The sequence below is a fragment of the Cynocephalus volans genome, chromosome 5 (assembly GCF_027409185.1).
Source record: "Cynocephalus volans isolate mCynVol1 chromosome 5, mCynVol1.pri, whole genome shotgun sequence".
NCBI classification, from domain to species: domain Eukaryota; kingdom Metazoa; phylum Chordata; class Mammalia; order Dermoptera; family Cynocephalidae; genus Cynocephalus; species Cynocephalus volans.
This window is the reverse complement of record NC_084464.1, coordinates 30,269,212-30,287,598: the sequence shown is the minus strand read 5'-3', so window position 1 is coordinate 30,287,598 and position 18,387 is coordinate 30,269,212. Positions and strand designations below refer to the sequence as shown.

At 39.2% G+C, this 18,387-nt stretch overlaps 1 protein-coding gene across 12 annotated transcripts in view; it reads left to right on the top strand.

Annotated features, from left to right (window-relative positions):
* KIF13A (kinesin family member 13A) overlaps positions 1-18,387 on the top strand; it is a 193,748-nt gene that overhangs the window by 134,599 nt on the left and 40,762 nt on the right. For 8 of the 12 annotated variants that reach the window (XM_063098409.1, XM_063098415.1, XM_063098412.1 and 5 more), the window contains 9 exons: positions 462-573; positions 954-1,166; positions 3,529-3,639; positions 5,116-5,250; positions 8,415-8,545; positions 10,467-10,553; positions 10,644-10,810; positions 13,156-13,275; positions 17,512-17,725. In XM_063098409.1, the coding sequence (XP_062954479.1) occupies positions 462-573; positions 954-1,166; positions 3,529-3,639; positions 5,116-5,250; positions 8,415-8,545; positions 10,467-10,553; positions 10,644-10,810; positions 13,156-13,275; positions 17,512-17,725 (1,290 nt within the window). The remainder of the gene's footprint in view (positions 1-461; positions 574-953; positions 1,167-3,528; positions 3,640-5,115; positions 5,251-8,414; positions 8,546-10,466; positions 10,554-10,643; positions 10,811-13,155; positions 13,276-17,511; positions 17,726-18,387) is intronic. The other 4 variants (XM_063098418.1, XM_063098417.1, XM_063098416.1 and 1 more) reach the window with 1 other exon arrangement.

Genomic DNA, 18,387 nt, shown 5'->3' with positions numbered 1-18,387 from the left:
TTAAGCATATCAACAGGATATACCTTGTAATGTGTAGTGGAAGGATGCTCTGCAAGTTACATGGTTATTGTGGGAAACAAAATTAGCAGCCAGAATGGTCCAAATTAGACCCCAAAAGTAAATGGTTCAAACTTTTAACTATCATATTTAGAGTCAATTAAAATTCTCTAGTGTGATCTTTTAAATGTATGTTTCTAAGTTCTGAAATGTATGTTTCACAGGTCCTGAGATTGAACACAATAGATTCTTTAAAGGGATTCTAAATTCATTTTTTTAAATTAATGGAGTTCTCGTATTTTTCTTTTTTTTTTCTCTTGGCCTCTTGACAAATTAATGTAGCCTTGATGGTATCAACTTTACAGCCTTACTGTTATGCATATTTTATACTTATTATCTAGAAAGATTATTGTTTTATGAAAACAAACATTCCATAAAATTAACTTTTAATTTTATCTTGGCAGGTCACTTACAACTTTAGGGTTGGTTATATCATCACTGGCTGACCAGGCAGCTGGCAAGGGTAAAAACAAATTTGTGCCTTATCGAGATTCAGTACTCACTTGGCTTCTTAAGGTAATTTATTGTTGTACTGTTCTTTTCTGACTAAAAATTGGTTTTTCAGGTGTGACATCTGAAAGGTGTGTGAAAAGCTAACCAAGTATATGAAGAACTCTCCTGACAACACTGTTACCCCAACTCCTAGTAACACAGAATGAAAACTATTTTCTGTTGCTTTTTATTCCATTATAATGCTATTCGATAGGCATAATTCGTTATAGTGAGTATAGAGAGGCCACATTCCACCTCGTCATAAAATTATTCATGAAATACAAACCCATTTCCACATAGTGTGTTCTTCAGAGACAATAATGTCATACATGTATATTTAATGCTTTTATCATGTGTTGTGAATGGAATGGGCTTTCTAAGATGCTATTTGAAATACTTTGCAGGACAATTTGGGGGGCAACAGCCAGACCTCTATGATAGCCACCATTAGCCCAGCAGCAGACAACTATGAGGAGACCCTCTCCACATTAAGATATGCAGATCGAGCCAAAAGGATTGTGAACCATGCTGTTGTGAATGAGGACCCTAACGCAAAAGTCATCCGAGAACTGCGGGAGGAAGTAGAGAAACTGAGAGAGCAGCTTTCACAGGCTGAGGTAAAATCAGCCTGGTGCTCCGTGTTTTGGAGTTCCCCTACTTGCATCTGACTGAGGATGAGCTTGCTTGTAGGTCTAGATCATTTCAGTGTGGTTGAACACTTCAGTGTTTATTGACATCTGCTCTGTGCTAAGTGTTGTGAAGACCAGCATGAGTAATACCGGACTTCTAGGAACTTGCAATCAAGGAAGCAAATGAGATCATTTCTGCTACTACCTAATTCTTTGCTTCAGTAAATCATTTAGCTCTTAAACTTCCAATGTGAAATCCTAAGAACCAAATGTGTTGTTTTTATTAACATTGTAGACTATATTTCCTCAGGGCCTTGTTTTCTGAGAATTTAGTTAGGCATCATCTTCTTGTTAAGTCATAGAAGTAACACAATCAAGGATAATTAAATATTAGGAATAATTCAGAAATTTCCTTTTACTTTTTCATTTATATCAGCCCTGGCAAGAAGCATATCCATAATTTTGTATTGTTACCATCTCTCCTTGGCCATACCCACACTTTAGTAACCACACACTCTTCCATATAGGTGTTGCTTATTGCAGTTGATTGTGAGGCACTGTCTAATTTGAGCTAGGTTAGAGAACTGAGTTGGAGGCCGAGTGGCTTAGCTTAAGTCACATGCTTCCACATGCCAGGACTTGGTTGTGTACCTGACCCTTTTAAGTTCATATTCCTTCACCATTCTCTTCTGAGTCCACTTTAGTTGGGAGAGTATTAAGCTGTGGAAAAAACAAACACCAAAGTTAATAGCCATGATTTTTGAGCACTTACCTGCCAAACACTGTTTAAATACTTTTCATCTATCAGCATATTTAATCAAAAAATAATCAACAGAAGACTAAGAAAATGAAACAAAAAGGAGGTGAAGCCAGGGATCTGAATTCTTTATTAGTTGGTGATCTTGGCATTGCGTTATAACTGTTTGTTTACATAGCTTTCTGTTAGTCCAGGCTGTGAGCTCTTAAAGTGCAAGAAGCATTCTTTATTAATTTTTCCATCCCTAACCTCTAGTCTGACACTAAGTGGATAGCACTTAGCACAATGCCTTGCACATAAGAATATTGCTATTTTCTGTTATTATCCTCATTATAGAACCATTAAGTGCGTTGAGCATAATTTTTTTGTTGATTCCAAGAAGAGTGGCAAAACAGAGAAACTAAAATGCTGATAAACTTTGAAAAGAGTCATGATGCTAGGAGGAAAGTATAATGGTTCCGGGATTTGTTTGTAGGTGGATTACCTACTTACTTCCTCTTCTGAATTTGTATTTTTCACCCTGACTATATACTCTAGGCCAGATGGCTAGAGCAATAGCTGGCCAAAGGAAAGAGAAGAACCATATATGTTTAGAATTTTCATGTGTGTCCCCCTGAACCCAGCACTAAATGTCACTCTCAGGCTCTGTTATTACCATGGGACTCAGGCATACTCAGCTGGTTTCCAGATCATCGCCATCTCAGCTTCTCGTACAAGCTCTACCATCTTTCTTGTTCATTGCATTTTACTCTGTAGAGTCTCATGTTACTATAGGGTGTCAAAGCATATTGTTGCCAAGTAAAGGCCACCCCCAAATTTTTAAGCTGCAAATATCTGTATTTAGACCCTTAGTTATTCTCATTAAGCAAACTCAGAAGGAAACTAGTGCCCTTTTAACCAGATGACTTGCTTCCAAGTGAATGATAAATATGCTAAATATGTTACCATCCATGGAAAAAAAGTGGTTTTTTTTTTTTCTTTTTCGTGACCGGCACTCAGCCAGTGAGTGCACCGGCCATTCCTATGTAGGATCCGAACCCGCGGCCGCTGGGAGCGTCGCTGCGCTCCCAGCGCTGCACCCTCCCGAGTGTGCCACAGGCTCGGCCCGGAAAAAAAGTGGTTTAAAAGACTCAGATTCAAATTTTAAAATAAACGAGAAGGATCTTCACCTTTCCCAGTAGGGTAATATGACTAGAATGTGTTTGTTGATGATGTGTGTTGATCTCTATCTTATTGAAAAATCTGCTTAAGTAACCTTTTTTCCTACTTTTCTATTTTGAAGATGACCTTTAGCATCTTTTAGGTCTTTAAGCGTGAAATTTAAGTATGGTATATAAAATGACTCTGCAGTGAGTCATTTTGTTTCATTTTCTTTCAAGGCACTGGCATTTCTTTATACCCTTGAGACAGGATCCCCTATGTCCTCTTACATTTCATTTGATTCATAAAAGTCTAAACCCCACCCTGACAGTGTATGACTTAATTGCTTCCAACAGACTATTGATAACTGCTTAAGAAGGACAGTAAGTGATTGTCTTGTACATAATAGTGGAAAATTTTTGAAAATCAGATATCTCTGGTTTCATTTTAAAGGCCATGAAGGCTCCTGAACTGAAGGAGAAGCTTGAAGAATCTGAAAAGCTGATAAAAGAACTAACAGTGACTTGGGAAGAGAAGCTGAGGAAAACAGAAGAGATTGCACAGGTAGCTTGATAATTTAGGTGTAAAATATTTTGATTCTCTTTCGTTTTTTGTCTTTTCTACGTAGCCACCTGTCATGCTCAAAAAGTCTTTTAAGGTTGTCTTTCTGCCAAACTAGAGACTGCAAAGATCAGTTTTAGACACTGATTTATGTCTTCTGTCACACTTACAGTTTGGTCCATGTACTTGCTAGAAATGTTAGGGAGCACCAAGTTTGAACAGGCATGGTTACAGGAAATGTCTTTCATATTTCTTGCTCTTTACATTTAAACATAAATCTGTTCTGTGATTTTTAGATCACCTGGCAAAGCATGAGGCTACCTGATTGGCAGAGAATTTATATCATATACAAGTAGCACATATAGTTTTTTTAGTGTATTTGTTTCTTTGGGCTTGTTAGAAAATTGTATGAGCTTTACTTGAGATGAAATATAAAGCAAGGACTGATTCTACAAGTGTATGTATTATGAATCTCTCTACACTGTTCATTTCATGAACATTTTAATCTCATTGACAATTGGGAAATATTGGACCATCCCAATCAAGTAGCTTAAAAGCAGTAACTGGAACCCAGTCCAGCCTCTGCTTATATGCTTCTTGTAGATAGATATCATTCACACACGTGTGCACACACACACACTCACATATTCACACATACCCCCAGCTTTCTATCCCTCTTGTATTGCTTTATGTTTCTCCATAGCACTCAACAACACCATTGGAAATTCTATATATTTACTTCTCTTTTTTTAATGGTATATCTCTTTCCACTAGAATATAAGTTTTTATGAAGGAAGGGACTTTGTTGTATTCACTGTTTTATTCCCAGCCCTACATCAGTACCTACCACATTGTAGACTCTGATTAATATCTCTTGAATAAATAAATACATGAATGAATTCAGGGTCTTCTTCAGTAGGGTCCCAACCTGCTCTTCTAGCCCCCTCTCCCAGTACTTTCCCATCTTTGCTGGGGGTTCTTAGCCCTTGAAATCATCTGGTATTCCCAGAGTCTTTACTGTGCATCCCTGTGCCCTGCCCCTAGAACACCCTGTCCTTATCTTGCTACCCCCCATTTCTTGCTGTTGAAATTCTTCTTATTCTTCAAGAACCATCTCCAATGCATTTTCTTCCTGAAGCCTTTTCTGGTCTCTTAACCTATCAGGATCTCCCTCCTTCAAAGCCCTGCAGTGGCACAGTGCTCTCCTTTTGGATTCTAGTTATGTGGTCTTGTCCCCTCTTGTAGACTCTAAGCCCCGTAAGGGCTGAGATGATGTTTGGTTCACCCTTGGTGCCACAGTAACACTGACACAAGATGTTATGCATCTTGTAGGCTCTCAGTAAACTTCGTTGAGCTGAGTGGTATGTGTAATTTCATTGGCATTGTCCCCAGAAACAGTGACTTACTCTTTCCATGGATACATCTAATGAATAGATCAACAAATAGAGTTTCCTGCTTTTGTCTGTTTTTGTGCCACAGGAGAGACAACGACAACTTGAAAGCATGGGGATTTCCCTGGAGACATCTGGTATCAAGGTGGGGGATGACAAATGCTACTTAGTCAACCTGAATGCAGACCCAGCTCTCAATGAACTTCTGGTCTATTATTTAAAGGTAAGACAGTATATAAATAGATAGTTGCAACCCTTATTCATTCATGCACAATTCCCTGTTGAATCTGGGTGCCCGTCTCTGTGATTTTGCTATTTGTATCCACCTTAGCTCTCATTAAATTAGGATTGACAGAACAGTCAGATCACCATTGAGAATGAAAAACAACTATTTGAGGGCTGGCTGGTTAGCTCAGTTGGTTAGGGCATGGTGCTGATAACACCAAGGTCAAGGGTTCGGATTCCTAAACCAGCCAGCTACCAAAAAAAAAAAAAAAAGAAAGAAAAACAACTAAATTTATCATCTTGTGGCTTTGCAATTGGGGTTGAGTTCCTGCGAATGCAGACTTCAGAGGGGCACCAGTGGGCAACTGAGGGTGTCAGAGTGATCCCAGCTACATTAGAAGGCTCCAAGTGTGAGGTGTCAAGGATTCTGAGAATATCTGGATTCAGCCACAAAGATCCTGAGAAACTCTGGAGGTTCTCAGTTATGCTTCTGAGTATTCTACAGAGATCTCGAAATCAACACGAGCCTAAATCAGACCCCTGTGCTAGGTTAGACAGCAAGGTTCTTCCAGCTACATCCTCAGGAAATTACTTTTGGTACCATAATCACCCTTCAAGTGGAGAGGTGGACTGTGGCCTCTTGGAGTTGGCACTTTGGCCTCAGGGTTTGCCATGTTGGATACCTTATTGCAGTGGTTCTCAAACTTCCTGGCTTCAGAACCCATTTACAGTCTTAAAAAATATTGAAGACTCCAAAGAACTTTTATGTATGTGGGTTATATCTATCTATGTTTACTGTATTAGACATTAAGACTGAGAACATTTTCAAATACAAACATACAGCAATTAGTTTTCAGAGCTATGACATCATCACACATCCTGTGGCCTCCAGAGAATTCACTGTGCACACATGATAAAATCAGACAGCAAAGGTAAATAGCATCCTAGCATTTTTCTTAAAGTAGTTTGGACCTCATAGTCCTCCTGAAAGGTTCTCAGAGACCCCAGGGGTTCTCAGACCACACATTTAGAACTGCTGGCTAATTTTGTTAAGGGAGAAATAAGACATTTGTTTGAAATAGGGCACCTGATTGACATTGACATAGGCTACCCTGACTGACACAGGACATTCAGCTGCCCATGAGGGCATTTTTAACACCGCCCCGCCCCCCCCCCCCCCACACACTTTCAAAGTTATGGTAGTATATAAATATGAGGGTAATTCAAAAAATTTGTGGAAAAATAGAATTAAAAGATAATACAAATCTTTCCACAAACTTTTAAAAGTGCTCTCGTTTATGTGGCAGTATTTAAATAACTACCAAGGAACATAAACTGTCCACACACCTAAATCTCTAAAGGCAGAGGTATTACTCACTTGTGAGAAAGGTTAAATAGGTGCATTAGGAAGGACTCTGATCTGCCTAGTGAATATACAAAATGCAATGGAGAGAATTGAAGCAAGGAGTCTCAATCTTCTATGATCCTTTTTACTCTACTCTTTCCAGAGATGTAAATATGATGCAGACAGCCCCTGACCTATTGAGAGTCCTCTAAAGGACTTAAAATCTGTTCATTTATGAAATGATTAAGGGGTAAGGCATTGTTTCTGAAATCTTAATTTTGAAAGATAAGCCTTACACCTTCTTTGTTGGATAGGGAGGTATTATTATCATAGTGATAAAATGATTTTTAGAGCAATAGAAAAAATTGCTCTATGAATGAACAGGTATATTAGTCCGTTTCTGTTGCTTATAACAAAAATAGCTGGAACTGGGTAATTTAGAAAGAAAACAAAATGTATTGCTTACAGTTTCTGAGGCTGGGAAGTCCAAAGTCCATCTGTTGGTGGCGACAGTGGCTCAGGGGTCTCACATTGCAAGATGGTGGATGCAGAGAGAGCAGAGAGAGAGATGACTCTCCTCTCCTTTTAAAGCCCTCAGAACCACGCCCCTGACCACCATTATTAACCCATTCACTACTGCACGGTCCTACAATTCAATCACCTCTTTAAGGTCCCACCTTTCAATTACCATAATAGGATTTCCCACCTGCTTAACAGTCACAGTGGGGGCTAAGTTTCTAATACATAAAACTTGAAACTTGGGGGACACAATTTTAGCTTCAATGAGTTGGGGGGGGCATAATTCAATCCACTACAACAGGGGATGAACAATGACTGAATCCCCAATAGGCACAGTCCTTGTTTGTGAAAGGGTCAAGGTACTTAAAGTTACACTAATTTGTGATTTATAATCCACAAGCTTCAATACTTTGTTATATTGGCATTGTATTAGAAACTCAGGGGCTGGCCTGTGGCTCACTTTGGAGAGCGTGGTGCTGAGAACACCAAGTCAAGGGTTAAGATCCCCTTACCAGTCATCTTTTTTTTTTTTTTTTTTTAAAGAAACTCAAATATTTTTAGCATTTTAAAAGTTATATACTTTGGGCTGGCTGGTTAGTTCATTCAGTAGAGCATGGTGCTGATAATATGAAAGTCAACAGTTTGGATTCCTGTACCAACCAGCTGCCAAAAAAAAATGTTTATATGTTTTAAAATATGACTTCACAGGGCTGGCTGATTAGCTCAGCTGGTTAGAGAGCAGCCTCGTAACACCAAGAGCAAGGGTTCAGATCCCTGTACCAGCCAGACACCAAAATACATAAATAAAATATGATTTTTCATGAAACCGGTTTTTAGTGGTTCTAAATTTATGTAACTGTTTTCAAAACACTTTCACTGTTAACTCAGATGATCCTTAAAAGAATCATGTCAAGTAGATCATCTTAGTTTTGCAAAGTAAGAAACTGAGGTGCAGAGAATAAAATGGCCTGCCTGTGATAATTTAAATACTAAGTGGACAAGTCACAATTGGAACACATGGTATTCTACTGTCAAGTCCAATTTCTTTATATTTTAAAACAATATCTAATCACTGTTGATCAAGTATTTTTTCTTTTCATAGTATTTAAACTCTTTTTTTTCCAAAAATTATTGTGTTAAGGTCAAGCTTTTTAATTTCTAACCTTCATATATCTAGTGTGAGTTATATAGTACTGTTGTGCATATGCTGCTGGTTTACTGAAATTGATTGCAACAAATTTTCATTGAGTTACCTATAAGTGTGAGGTTTTTTGTTTGTTTTTTTAATCCATTAATAGGATCATACCAGGGTGGGTGCAGATACCTCTCAGGATATCCAGCTCTTTGGCATAGGTATTCAGTCTGAGCACTGTGAGATCGACATTGCATCTGATGGAGATGTCACTCTTACTCCGAAGGAAAATGCAAGGTAATAAAAGTAAACAGCAACTTCACATATCTTGTGCACCTTATTTTCAGGAGGAAGCTGCCTCTCTCTGTTTGTTTGCTTGAGTTATGTCAAAGTTAAGGATATACTGGGTCCTCAGGGTATTTGTTTTCCTATTGTAGATGGGGTATAGCAACGTTTAAGAGCACCAGCTCTATTATTATCAATAAAACCTTAGTCATCAGTGTTGAAATATTACTATGAAGGAGTGATTATTTTCCTATGTGAGTTCTGGTTGTACTAGAACTCTGTAACTGAGCTTTAGAGTCCTATAAAGATTAGGAGTCAGGTAATGAGATTATGTGAGAAAAGTAACTTATTGGAAAATTAAAACTCAAAATAATATTATGTTTTTCCATCAAACTACCCCTGACAATCCTTTAGCAGATTAACCTTTAATTAATTCATTAATTACCCCCCTCCATGTTTTGTTTTGTTTTTAAATTACCAGCAAAACCTCTGCTTTTAGCAGGGGGAACATTAATGAGAAGACTAAAATTGTCAGTGCTAAAAAATTCCAAAGGACTTTTCCTCCACCCTGAGAAAAAGTCAGTGACAGTGCTTTAACTGTGTCAAAGGATCAGTTGATGAGATCTTCTAATAAGCAGGAAACCCTACAAAATCTTTTGCAGTGTGTTATTCAGCCTACTGACTTCACAGCCCATTGACAGCCAGTAAGCTGTAGCAAAGTTGCAATGTAAGGAAAGCCTGCAGTGTTGAAAGACCTCCTCTAAATGTCAACAGGGCAGAGTTGCTGCTGCTTCAAGACTTGTTTCAGACAAGCCCGAGATGCATAAGCAAACCGAGAGACACAGTGCACATCATTTATGGTGTGCTGTCTGCAAAGTAACAAACACTGGCAGAGTTATCTCCCTGCCCTCAGTTATTTGTTTTATTTCTACGGTTTGTTTGATAGGTTTTTAGGATTTAAGACCGGTATTCTTTTCATGTTTGTTCCCAAGTTCTTACTATGGGCAATTTCAAACATATGAAAGTGGAGAGAATAGTATAACAAATTCCCATGTATCTATCATCCAGCTTGAAAAATGAGCACCTTATAGACAATTTTGTTTTATTTATATACCTTCCATATCTCCTCCCTCCCCTCTGGATTATTTTAAAGCAAATTTCAGATATTATAACATTGTATACATAAGTATCTGAGTACGTTTCTCTAAAAGATAAAGGTCCTTAAACATAGTTTCAATACCATCACACCTCAAATAATTAACAATAATTCCTTATTAAGCATTATATGTCTAGCCAGTGTTTAAATTTCACCAATTGTCTCATAAATGTTTGTCAGCTGTTTCTTGACATTAGGATCCAGGTAAGATTCAATGACTGCTGTTTTTTAATATGTCTTTTAGATCTCTTTTAGCATATGGGTTTCTCCTTCCTTTCTTCCTGTGTATGTATATCTAACAATTTCTCTCTCCCTTCTCTCATCCTCTTCTCCCCGCCCCCTCATTTTCCTTGTATTTCATTTGTTGACAACCTAGTTGTTGGTCCTAGAGTTTCTCACAGTCAGGATTTTGCTCACTGCATCCCATGGTGTCATTTAACATTGTCCACTGTCCTATTTCCTAAATTGGCATTTAGATACAGCAGCTTAGTCAGCTTCATCTCAAATTTTGACAAGAATATCCCATAGGTGGTGTTTTCTCTCCCCATCAGGAGCTCACTAGGTCAGATTGTCACTGTGTAGGGTCATTGGCAGCCCTTGATCATCATTGCTTACATTGTATGTTTTGATAGTGGTTACAAATTCTGTTATGTCTTCTTCATGTATTAATTGGAATACATCTATTAAGAGAGTTTTCCCCCATTTATCTCTTTGGCTACTGGGTCTGGGTGTTGTACTGTATCCCATTCACCTGATGTCTTCCCTATGTTCTTTCAGGTCCTGTGTAAATGGCACCCTGGTGTGCAGTACCACCCAGCTGTGGCATGGCGATAGAATCCTGTGGGGAAATAACCACTTTTTTAGGTAAAATCTTTGTGTTCTCTATTTTCTTATACATTTTTTTCTGTTATTTATTTAAGTGTCAATTTACTCTAATGGTGAAAAACCCCACAGAATTAATTTACCTAAGAGGAAACGTCGAGATTGGTTGAAAGACTTTGAAAAAGAAACGGGTCCTCCAGAGCATGACCTGGATGCAGCCAGTGAGGCTTCCTCAGAACCGGACTATAACTATGAGTTTGCACAGATGGAAGTTATCATGAAAACGCTGAATAGCAATGGTAAGACCCTAACTGTATTCCAGCATCATGGGCAGTAAGTTCCTCATCTTATACCTTTCCATAAGGGATAAGTATGTATAGAATTGAAGTCTCATTCTGAAATTTAGAAACATAAAATTGCTAATGTTCTAAAAAGGCCATCATTGAAGAGCTAATGGAAAGATTTCAGGGGATGGTCTTCTCCATCAGGTATAACCAGAAAGTCCCTTTTTTCTTTTTTTTTGGGGGGGGGTGGGGTGGGTGGGTGGGTGGGTAGGGAGGGGCAGCTGGCTGTAACGGGGTCCAAACCCTTGACCTTAGTTTTATAATGTCAAATGTTATGCTCTAACTAACTGAGGTGCCAGCTCCTGTCCCTTTTTTTGAAATCCGTTATTCCCAAGCCAGTTGTGGTAACATTTTCATGGTCCTTAGAGTACTGAATGAATTTGGCAGTATTCCTTATCAAATTGCCTGTTATTGAGCCTGTCATTTCTGAATCCTTGAGAGTATGAAAATCGCCAAGAGAATATGAATACAGGAATTTCAAGTAGAATCTAATGGAGAGGTAAAAGTCACAACATTTTACTATGAACTCAACTGGAAATTGTACCTGCAATGAGACTTATTTAATAAGCTGCAGTAACTTTTACAAAAATGGCAGTTAAAATGAAGTGCCTTATAGGCTACACTTCACCCTGTCTCAGATCTCTGAAGAAGAGATTCTCCTTAAAGCATTATTTCTGGATCCCTCTTTCTAGGAGGTTTTCAGTGTTTATATTGAAGTTCTTTCTCTCTGTATCTCAAAGTCAGTATTCCATTTTACCTCCTCTTGTGTCCTCTCTGCTTATACACACCTGCATGCATTCAGTAAAATAAAACATCAGACTCTTTCCTTGCTTGCCATTTTATAAATCTGCCACTTCCTTTTCCCATCTCCCGATTTCCTAATTCCCTGACTTGGTGCCTGGGATTTAAAAGCCAAATGGGAAAGTTCCCTTTTTTATCAGGCACAAGACCGCATTTTTGGGACTAGAACTATTTTACAAGGATGAAATTGAGGCTACATTTAGGGGCACCTGAGAAAGTTTCTGGGCTTGTTCCAACCTCACTTTCCCATTCATCTGTTATTGGGGCACCTAAGGATCCCTAATTTGGACCAGGAAGGACTTCCAGGACCCTAAGGGCCCTAAGATGGGCAGCCTCTACCTGACTCTGACAGGGGACATGGAGAGCATTTTGTTTTTGACACTTGAGCTCTTCCCTTAAACATTGACTTTCTCACTCTGCTCTTTGAATAAGCCTATGTGGGAAGACTTTGAGCATGGCTAGAGAACTGTCAGTCAGATCTCTGGCATATCAGATTGGGGATTCTGTTGCAGGAATAAAGACTGACCCTCTTATTGATCTCTATTTGTGGATTTTTAGCCACAGCGACCCCTTTTTAAAATTATAATAATGATAATAATGAAGTATAAAGAAAAGACCAGACTGTGTATAATGTATTTATATAGAACCACACTAAAAAAAAAAAAAAAAAAAAAACTTTCTGAAAGAAGTTTGATAATTTCTTTTTAAAACATTAAGATTAGGGTATTAACATTGGCTGCTGGGGCCTTTGACACTGCATGGTGGACCATAGCTAGAAATCAAGCTTTGATCCACTCTGATACTGGCCCACCAATTGGGAGGAATCCCAGAAGACATTCCGAAGTGATGTTCAGACATTAGAATCATGCTTATGATCCATCATTATTCAATGACTCATTAAATGGGGTCATTTAACAACACAACTGAGCAACAGGTCTCCTGTGAGTGATTTTCTGGAAGCCTGATTGGCTACATGTTGTGGCAGGGTATGACAGGAGGAAGTATGCACCAAACTCCAGGTGGAGGAACACCCATTTGGAGAGAACTTATTTCTTCAGATGAGTCTATAGAATTCTAGATGTCTCCATTCTTTAATTCTGCAGAGTATCCTGGTGGTATCAATTTAATCGTTTATCCATCCCAGACCACAGATTTATGATTTTATCCGATTGCTACCTTCTTACATATAAATTAAACCCCTGAGTAACCAATGAGTATTGAGTAAGCATTTGTTAATTCCCCAAGTCCTCTTGGCCAAACTAGAGTCATCAGTGGCCTGGCTCTTGGTCTTAACATGAGTTATTCATTTGTGTCCCAGATCAGGTCTTGCTCTCCAGTGTTGATTTTGTCTGCATAAAGTAACGTTTCTCCCCTGTCAACCCCTTATCCAATTCCATTGGTAAATGTATCTTCCCTCTGGGGCACACAGACATGCTCCAATACAAGTGCTAACTTGCTCGTGGCCACACAGTGATCACAAGATTTACCTCTACTACTAGGTGGTTTCCCAATAATAAGTCTGTCTGCTTGGTGGTCGTCCCCTTGGTGGTCCTATTTGAAGATTCTCTTCCCTCTCATGTGGTTCCAGACGAAGCTTCTCCATAAGCACTGGGATAAAGGTTTTCAACTGACTGGCATTAGCATGAGGGAGCTTGACTGGTTTTTAGCAGTGCTGCTGATTGATGCTTGTGCTACATGCTTTGGCAAAATCTAACACATAATTGGGAAGAAGCCGAGGTTTTCTGCCTGATGAACGTACTCTGTATTCTTGATTGAGGAACATTCCTTTTCAGTGATGACCCACCCCCATGTCCCAATCCCATTACCTTGCCAATAGTTCAAATCTGACAGCTGTTCTTTTCCCTTTGCATCCAACAGCACTGAAAAGTAGTATTGGTATTATCGCTACTGTTACTGATGGCTTTAATGCTATTGACAGCACAACAGTTCAGGGCAGTAGTACTGCCAGATGTATATTCACCTACATTAGCCCAGTAGTAGACTAGAACAACGTATTTTTGAGTCTCTAGGGTAAATACTGCTCTAAAACCCAATTCATTTGAATTAAAAGGAAACCTTATATCTATGGTCAATAGAGCTTTTCCCCAAGCATTCAAAATAAGAATCAGACACTCATCTGTTTTTGCAGAGTCAATGGTAGCTCTAAAATAAAGAGCAATTAAGGGGCTGGCAAAGGGTCAGAGAGCAAATTTATTCCATCTGGGATTAAAACTTCTTTTTTTCCCTAAGGATCTTACTTTCCTTCAATTCAGTCCTTTCAACATCTTGATGTGAATTAGTTTCAGTTCTGTTTCTCACATAAATACCCTCTGGCCAGCACCACTGCCACCACCGTCCTCTCTGCCATTCTTGGGATGATAGGTCAGATTGAGCTCATTTCATAGTTTCCTACCGGGAAAGGGTAAACTGATGAAGAAGAGAAGGTGTTATGCCCAAAGTAAATGTGGTTCTCTCTCTCTTCCTAAAATACTTACCTCTTTGATATCTTGGCCTTAGGTATGAGGCTCACCGAATTTTAAAACAGTTCATTCAAGAAGAGGAAAGTGAAGGGGAGGTGGGTGTGGAGGGGAATAAAACTGCAAACAATCTCCTGGTATTTGATTGCTTATTTGTGAACAGACCAAATAATCTTTGGCTTGACTCACTGATTAGGATGCTCTGTTTAAAAATATGCTGTGTACAGTTTCAAGGCTTGAAAGTGGTTAATTGATTTGAAAAGAAATTGTTATCAAAGATGTTTATGAGAAAGGTGTTTCCAGACTGGTGTTGGGATCAGAGGTAAAACAAAAACCCTGCGCTTAGGCCTCCACCAGGTTTGTGGGGGACAAGGGCAGAGTTGGGAGTCTCCAGTGTGGGGCTTATGGGGCTGTACTGTGGGGATTTCGGGGGAAGAACACATTGAGCTGCTCTCTCTTCCACATCTGCATGTTGATTTGTGGCCACTAATGAAGGCTAGTGAGTAGTGTCTGTGCTATGTCATGGCAGCTGCCAATGCATTTTTAAAGAGCCCCAGTCATGTGGCCTCTACATTGGCAAGGAACCTGGTGTGTTTTAAAATTGTGTGTTTTCAACTGTTTTTGGAAAAGATTCGTAAACACTAAGTTAGGACAGTTAGGATCCTTCAAAGTAAAGCTCCCTGTAAATATAAGTAGATGGTGAGCACCCTGTCCTTTCTTTTTAAACTGTTTGAGGAATATGTATTTTAAAAATTCTGAGAGAACTTTTCTTCTCTAGCTCTTAAATTTAAAACTTTTTCAGACTCAAAAAAGTTCACCGTATTCCTCATATTTTCTTCAGAAGTTAAAGGGCCACGTCAGAGGGTTCTAATGCTTTGGAAAACATAGATTGTTACTCTAATAGAAAATATTCACCCACCCATGATCTGCCTTTGTGTAAGGGGTTTTTTGTTTGTTTTTAGTTTATTTTCCATCAGTTTTTAGATGATACACTTTGGGGACTCTGTCAGGACTCTATAGAAAAACTATTCTGCTTCTTTTAAAAATACTGAATTTTAGAATTTTATATCAGCAAAGAACAGTATTTTTTTTTTTAAGTATCTACTCTTGTTTTATTTCTTTATTTGGCAATTAGCCAGTACAGGGATCCAAACCCTTGAACTTGGTGTTATTAGTATCACATTCTAACCAAGTGTGCTAACTGGCCAGCCCTAAAGTATCTACTCTTTAACAGAGTACTAATTCTAGGTGAAACATTGTGGGTAAAAATACTACATCAATTTATTACCAAGTTAATGTCCTACCTCAGTGTATTAGTCTGTTTCTGTTGCTTACACCCAAGTACCTATAACTCGGGTGATTTGTAAGAAAATGAAATTTATTGCTTACAGTTTCTGAGGCTGGGAAGTCCAAAGTCCAGGGAACACATCTGGTGAGGATCTTCTCATCTGGTGAGGTGGCTTTACAGCAATGCAGGGGTCTCACATGGCAGGAAATGGTGGAGCAGAGAGAGAGAGAGACTCTCACGTGCTCTCCTTTTAAAGCCCTCAGAACCATGCCCCTGACTACCATTATTATTCCATTCATTAGGACATGGTCCTACAGTCTAATCACCTCTTCAAGGCTCCAACTTTCAATTACCATAATAGGATTTCCCACCTTCAACAATTACAGTGGGAATTAAGCTTCTAATGTGTGAACTTTGGGGGACAAAATTCAATCAGTACACAGCTCCTAGCTAATTAGCAAATTAATGATCTGAGTTCAAAACCTAGCTGTGTCACTGATTAGCTATGTGATCTTAAGTCAGCTACTTAGCCCTTTTCAGTCCCAGTTTCCTCATCTTTAAAATTATGATGGGGCTGGCCAGTTAGCTCAGTTGCTTAGAGCATGGCACTGATAACACCAAGGTCCAAAGTTCTATCCCTGTACTGGCCAGCCACTGAAAAAAAAAAAAAAAAAAATCAGGATGGTATCCACGCTTAGATGTGTTGCAAGGCTTTCATGAGATGATGCATGCAAAGGGTGTGGAACTTGCAGCTGAGATGTCGCCAGTAGGTAGTAGGGTTATTGTTGCCATGGCACTTGTCATTTTTATTAAAATGATGCACCTATGCTGAGCATATCTTGTAATTTTTTTAAATTGCTTGTTACTTTCTGTTTTGCATTACTTAACCTTACTTTTTTAGGCTAACGTGTTATCTTTTCTCTTAATGCTAGTCTAGAAAATTAGCTCAATTTACATGTTTATTTCGCATATATGGTACTTTGGAAAAGTCAGTCCATAGCCATCATCAGGTAATTCTTGCATAAAAATTTTCCTGAGTCACTTAAATTTCCAACTTCATTCCTGGAAATTAAACTGAAAGCCAGTGTGTGGGAATATAGCATGAGTAATACCGAATAGCAGACAAGCATGTGAGTGTACAAGGAGGAAATTATGTCCCAGGTCAGTCTGAGAATACATATCCTCTCTCATTCCCATGAACTTCTTGGTGATTTTCTTGTTCTGCCACCAAGATTGTCTAACATACTGTTTCCCTCAGTCTGTATACTTGGGGATGTCAGTAACTTTTTTCTTTGTACATGAGGCCAGTGCGTCTTTCTCAATGGCATCTAGCTCATTGGTCATTGGCAAGCTAATGTCCTGCCCAGCCAATTAACTCTTTAAAGTCCCACTTACAACACAACCACTAGTCATCATAGTGGCCCCTTGGAGCAAGATCTGTTTGTATGTCTATACCTGTTCACCCGTTGTATGATGGTGAGCCCTTTAACAGCACCAGTAAGATGTCAGATGCAGGTTCTTATTACTTTTGCAAGTGAATTGCCCTCTTAGCACCCGAGAAATTGCCAGACCATATACTCAGTCAGTATCTTCAGAAATATGCTGTGACCCGTAAACTTCTTCCCATCTCGGAGAAATTCAAGAGTAATAAGATTTGTGATGAAAATCATAAACCCTGTCATACACGAAACCGATGTTAAATGGTCATAAAATCGACCACCATGAAAAACAAATCTTGCATACTTCCATCTTTGGAGGTGTTCTAGATGTCATAAAGTTTTTTCAGTGGATAGATCACATCCCTTTCTCCTCCACTATCTGCTGATTAATGATCTATCTACACATTAGGATGAGATCATCAAATTAAAGAAAGTAACATAGTGGATGTTTATCTAAAATGTTCGTAAAAAAGAAATTGAGAGGATTTCATCAGATGAAGCCCCTCAGGCCTCTCACAAGTGTACCGACTGGCAGATTCTGGGGTAGGAAATGGCTCTTGTGCGATGAAGCCCTGGCCGGCTCAGTGCCCGGCGTGGATGGCTGTCTTAGCTACCACTGAAGACACCTTGCCTTATCTCTTGGCTCACCAGACCCAGTTCAAAATGTGGTTCAGGTCCTGGAGAAACAATACCTAGAAGAAAAAAGGAGTGCCCTGGAGGAGCAGCGGCTCATGTATGAGCGGGAGCTGGAACAACTCCGCCAGCAGCTCTCCCCTGAGAGGCAGCCACAGAGCAGTGGCCCTGACCGCCTGGCCTACAGCAGCCAGACAGCTCAGCAGAAGGTGACCCAGTGGGCAGAGGAGAGGTAAGAATGGGGACCTGGGTGGCCCAGAGTCAAGGCTGCGGGGCCACAGGGCTTTGGGGGAGGGACTCGTGAGGCCTGTCTTTCATAGCAAAGAAGGAAATCTTGGTTCCATATCTGATTTGTTGGCAGTTGGCTTTTCCTTTCAAATATATTGCCCATCCTAAGTATGTTTACTATAATGGCAGCTGTTAAAGACCCCCTCACCCCCATCCTTTACTCTTAGTAAAAATGGAACCAAGGTAGTTTGAATAATTTTTGCTATGCCTGGGAGAAATGGACAAAGGTTTATGAGATGGTGCTTTTTCTAAAGAGCTGCCTTTTCCACATTTACTGTGAGCTGGTGGCTTTAATCTTAAGCAACAGCCAGCTTGAAGGTAATTGGTACCCATTGATAACCTCTCTATTTACTAAAGAATATAAAAGAGAAAAGCAAAAATATCTGATAGAGAAGTTGGGTTGCTTTTATTTGTAGTGTTTTTCAGTTAAACGTTACATTTTTTTTTCACTTCCTTTAATTCCGGATTGATTTTCTTTGGGGCTTAAGTTTTTAAAAAAGGAATAGAGAATAGAGGGACATGTTTTGAGAATGTCATTCAAAGAGATAAGAATGAGGGATGGCCGTTTAGCTCAGGCAATTAGAGCATGGTGCTCTTAACACCAAG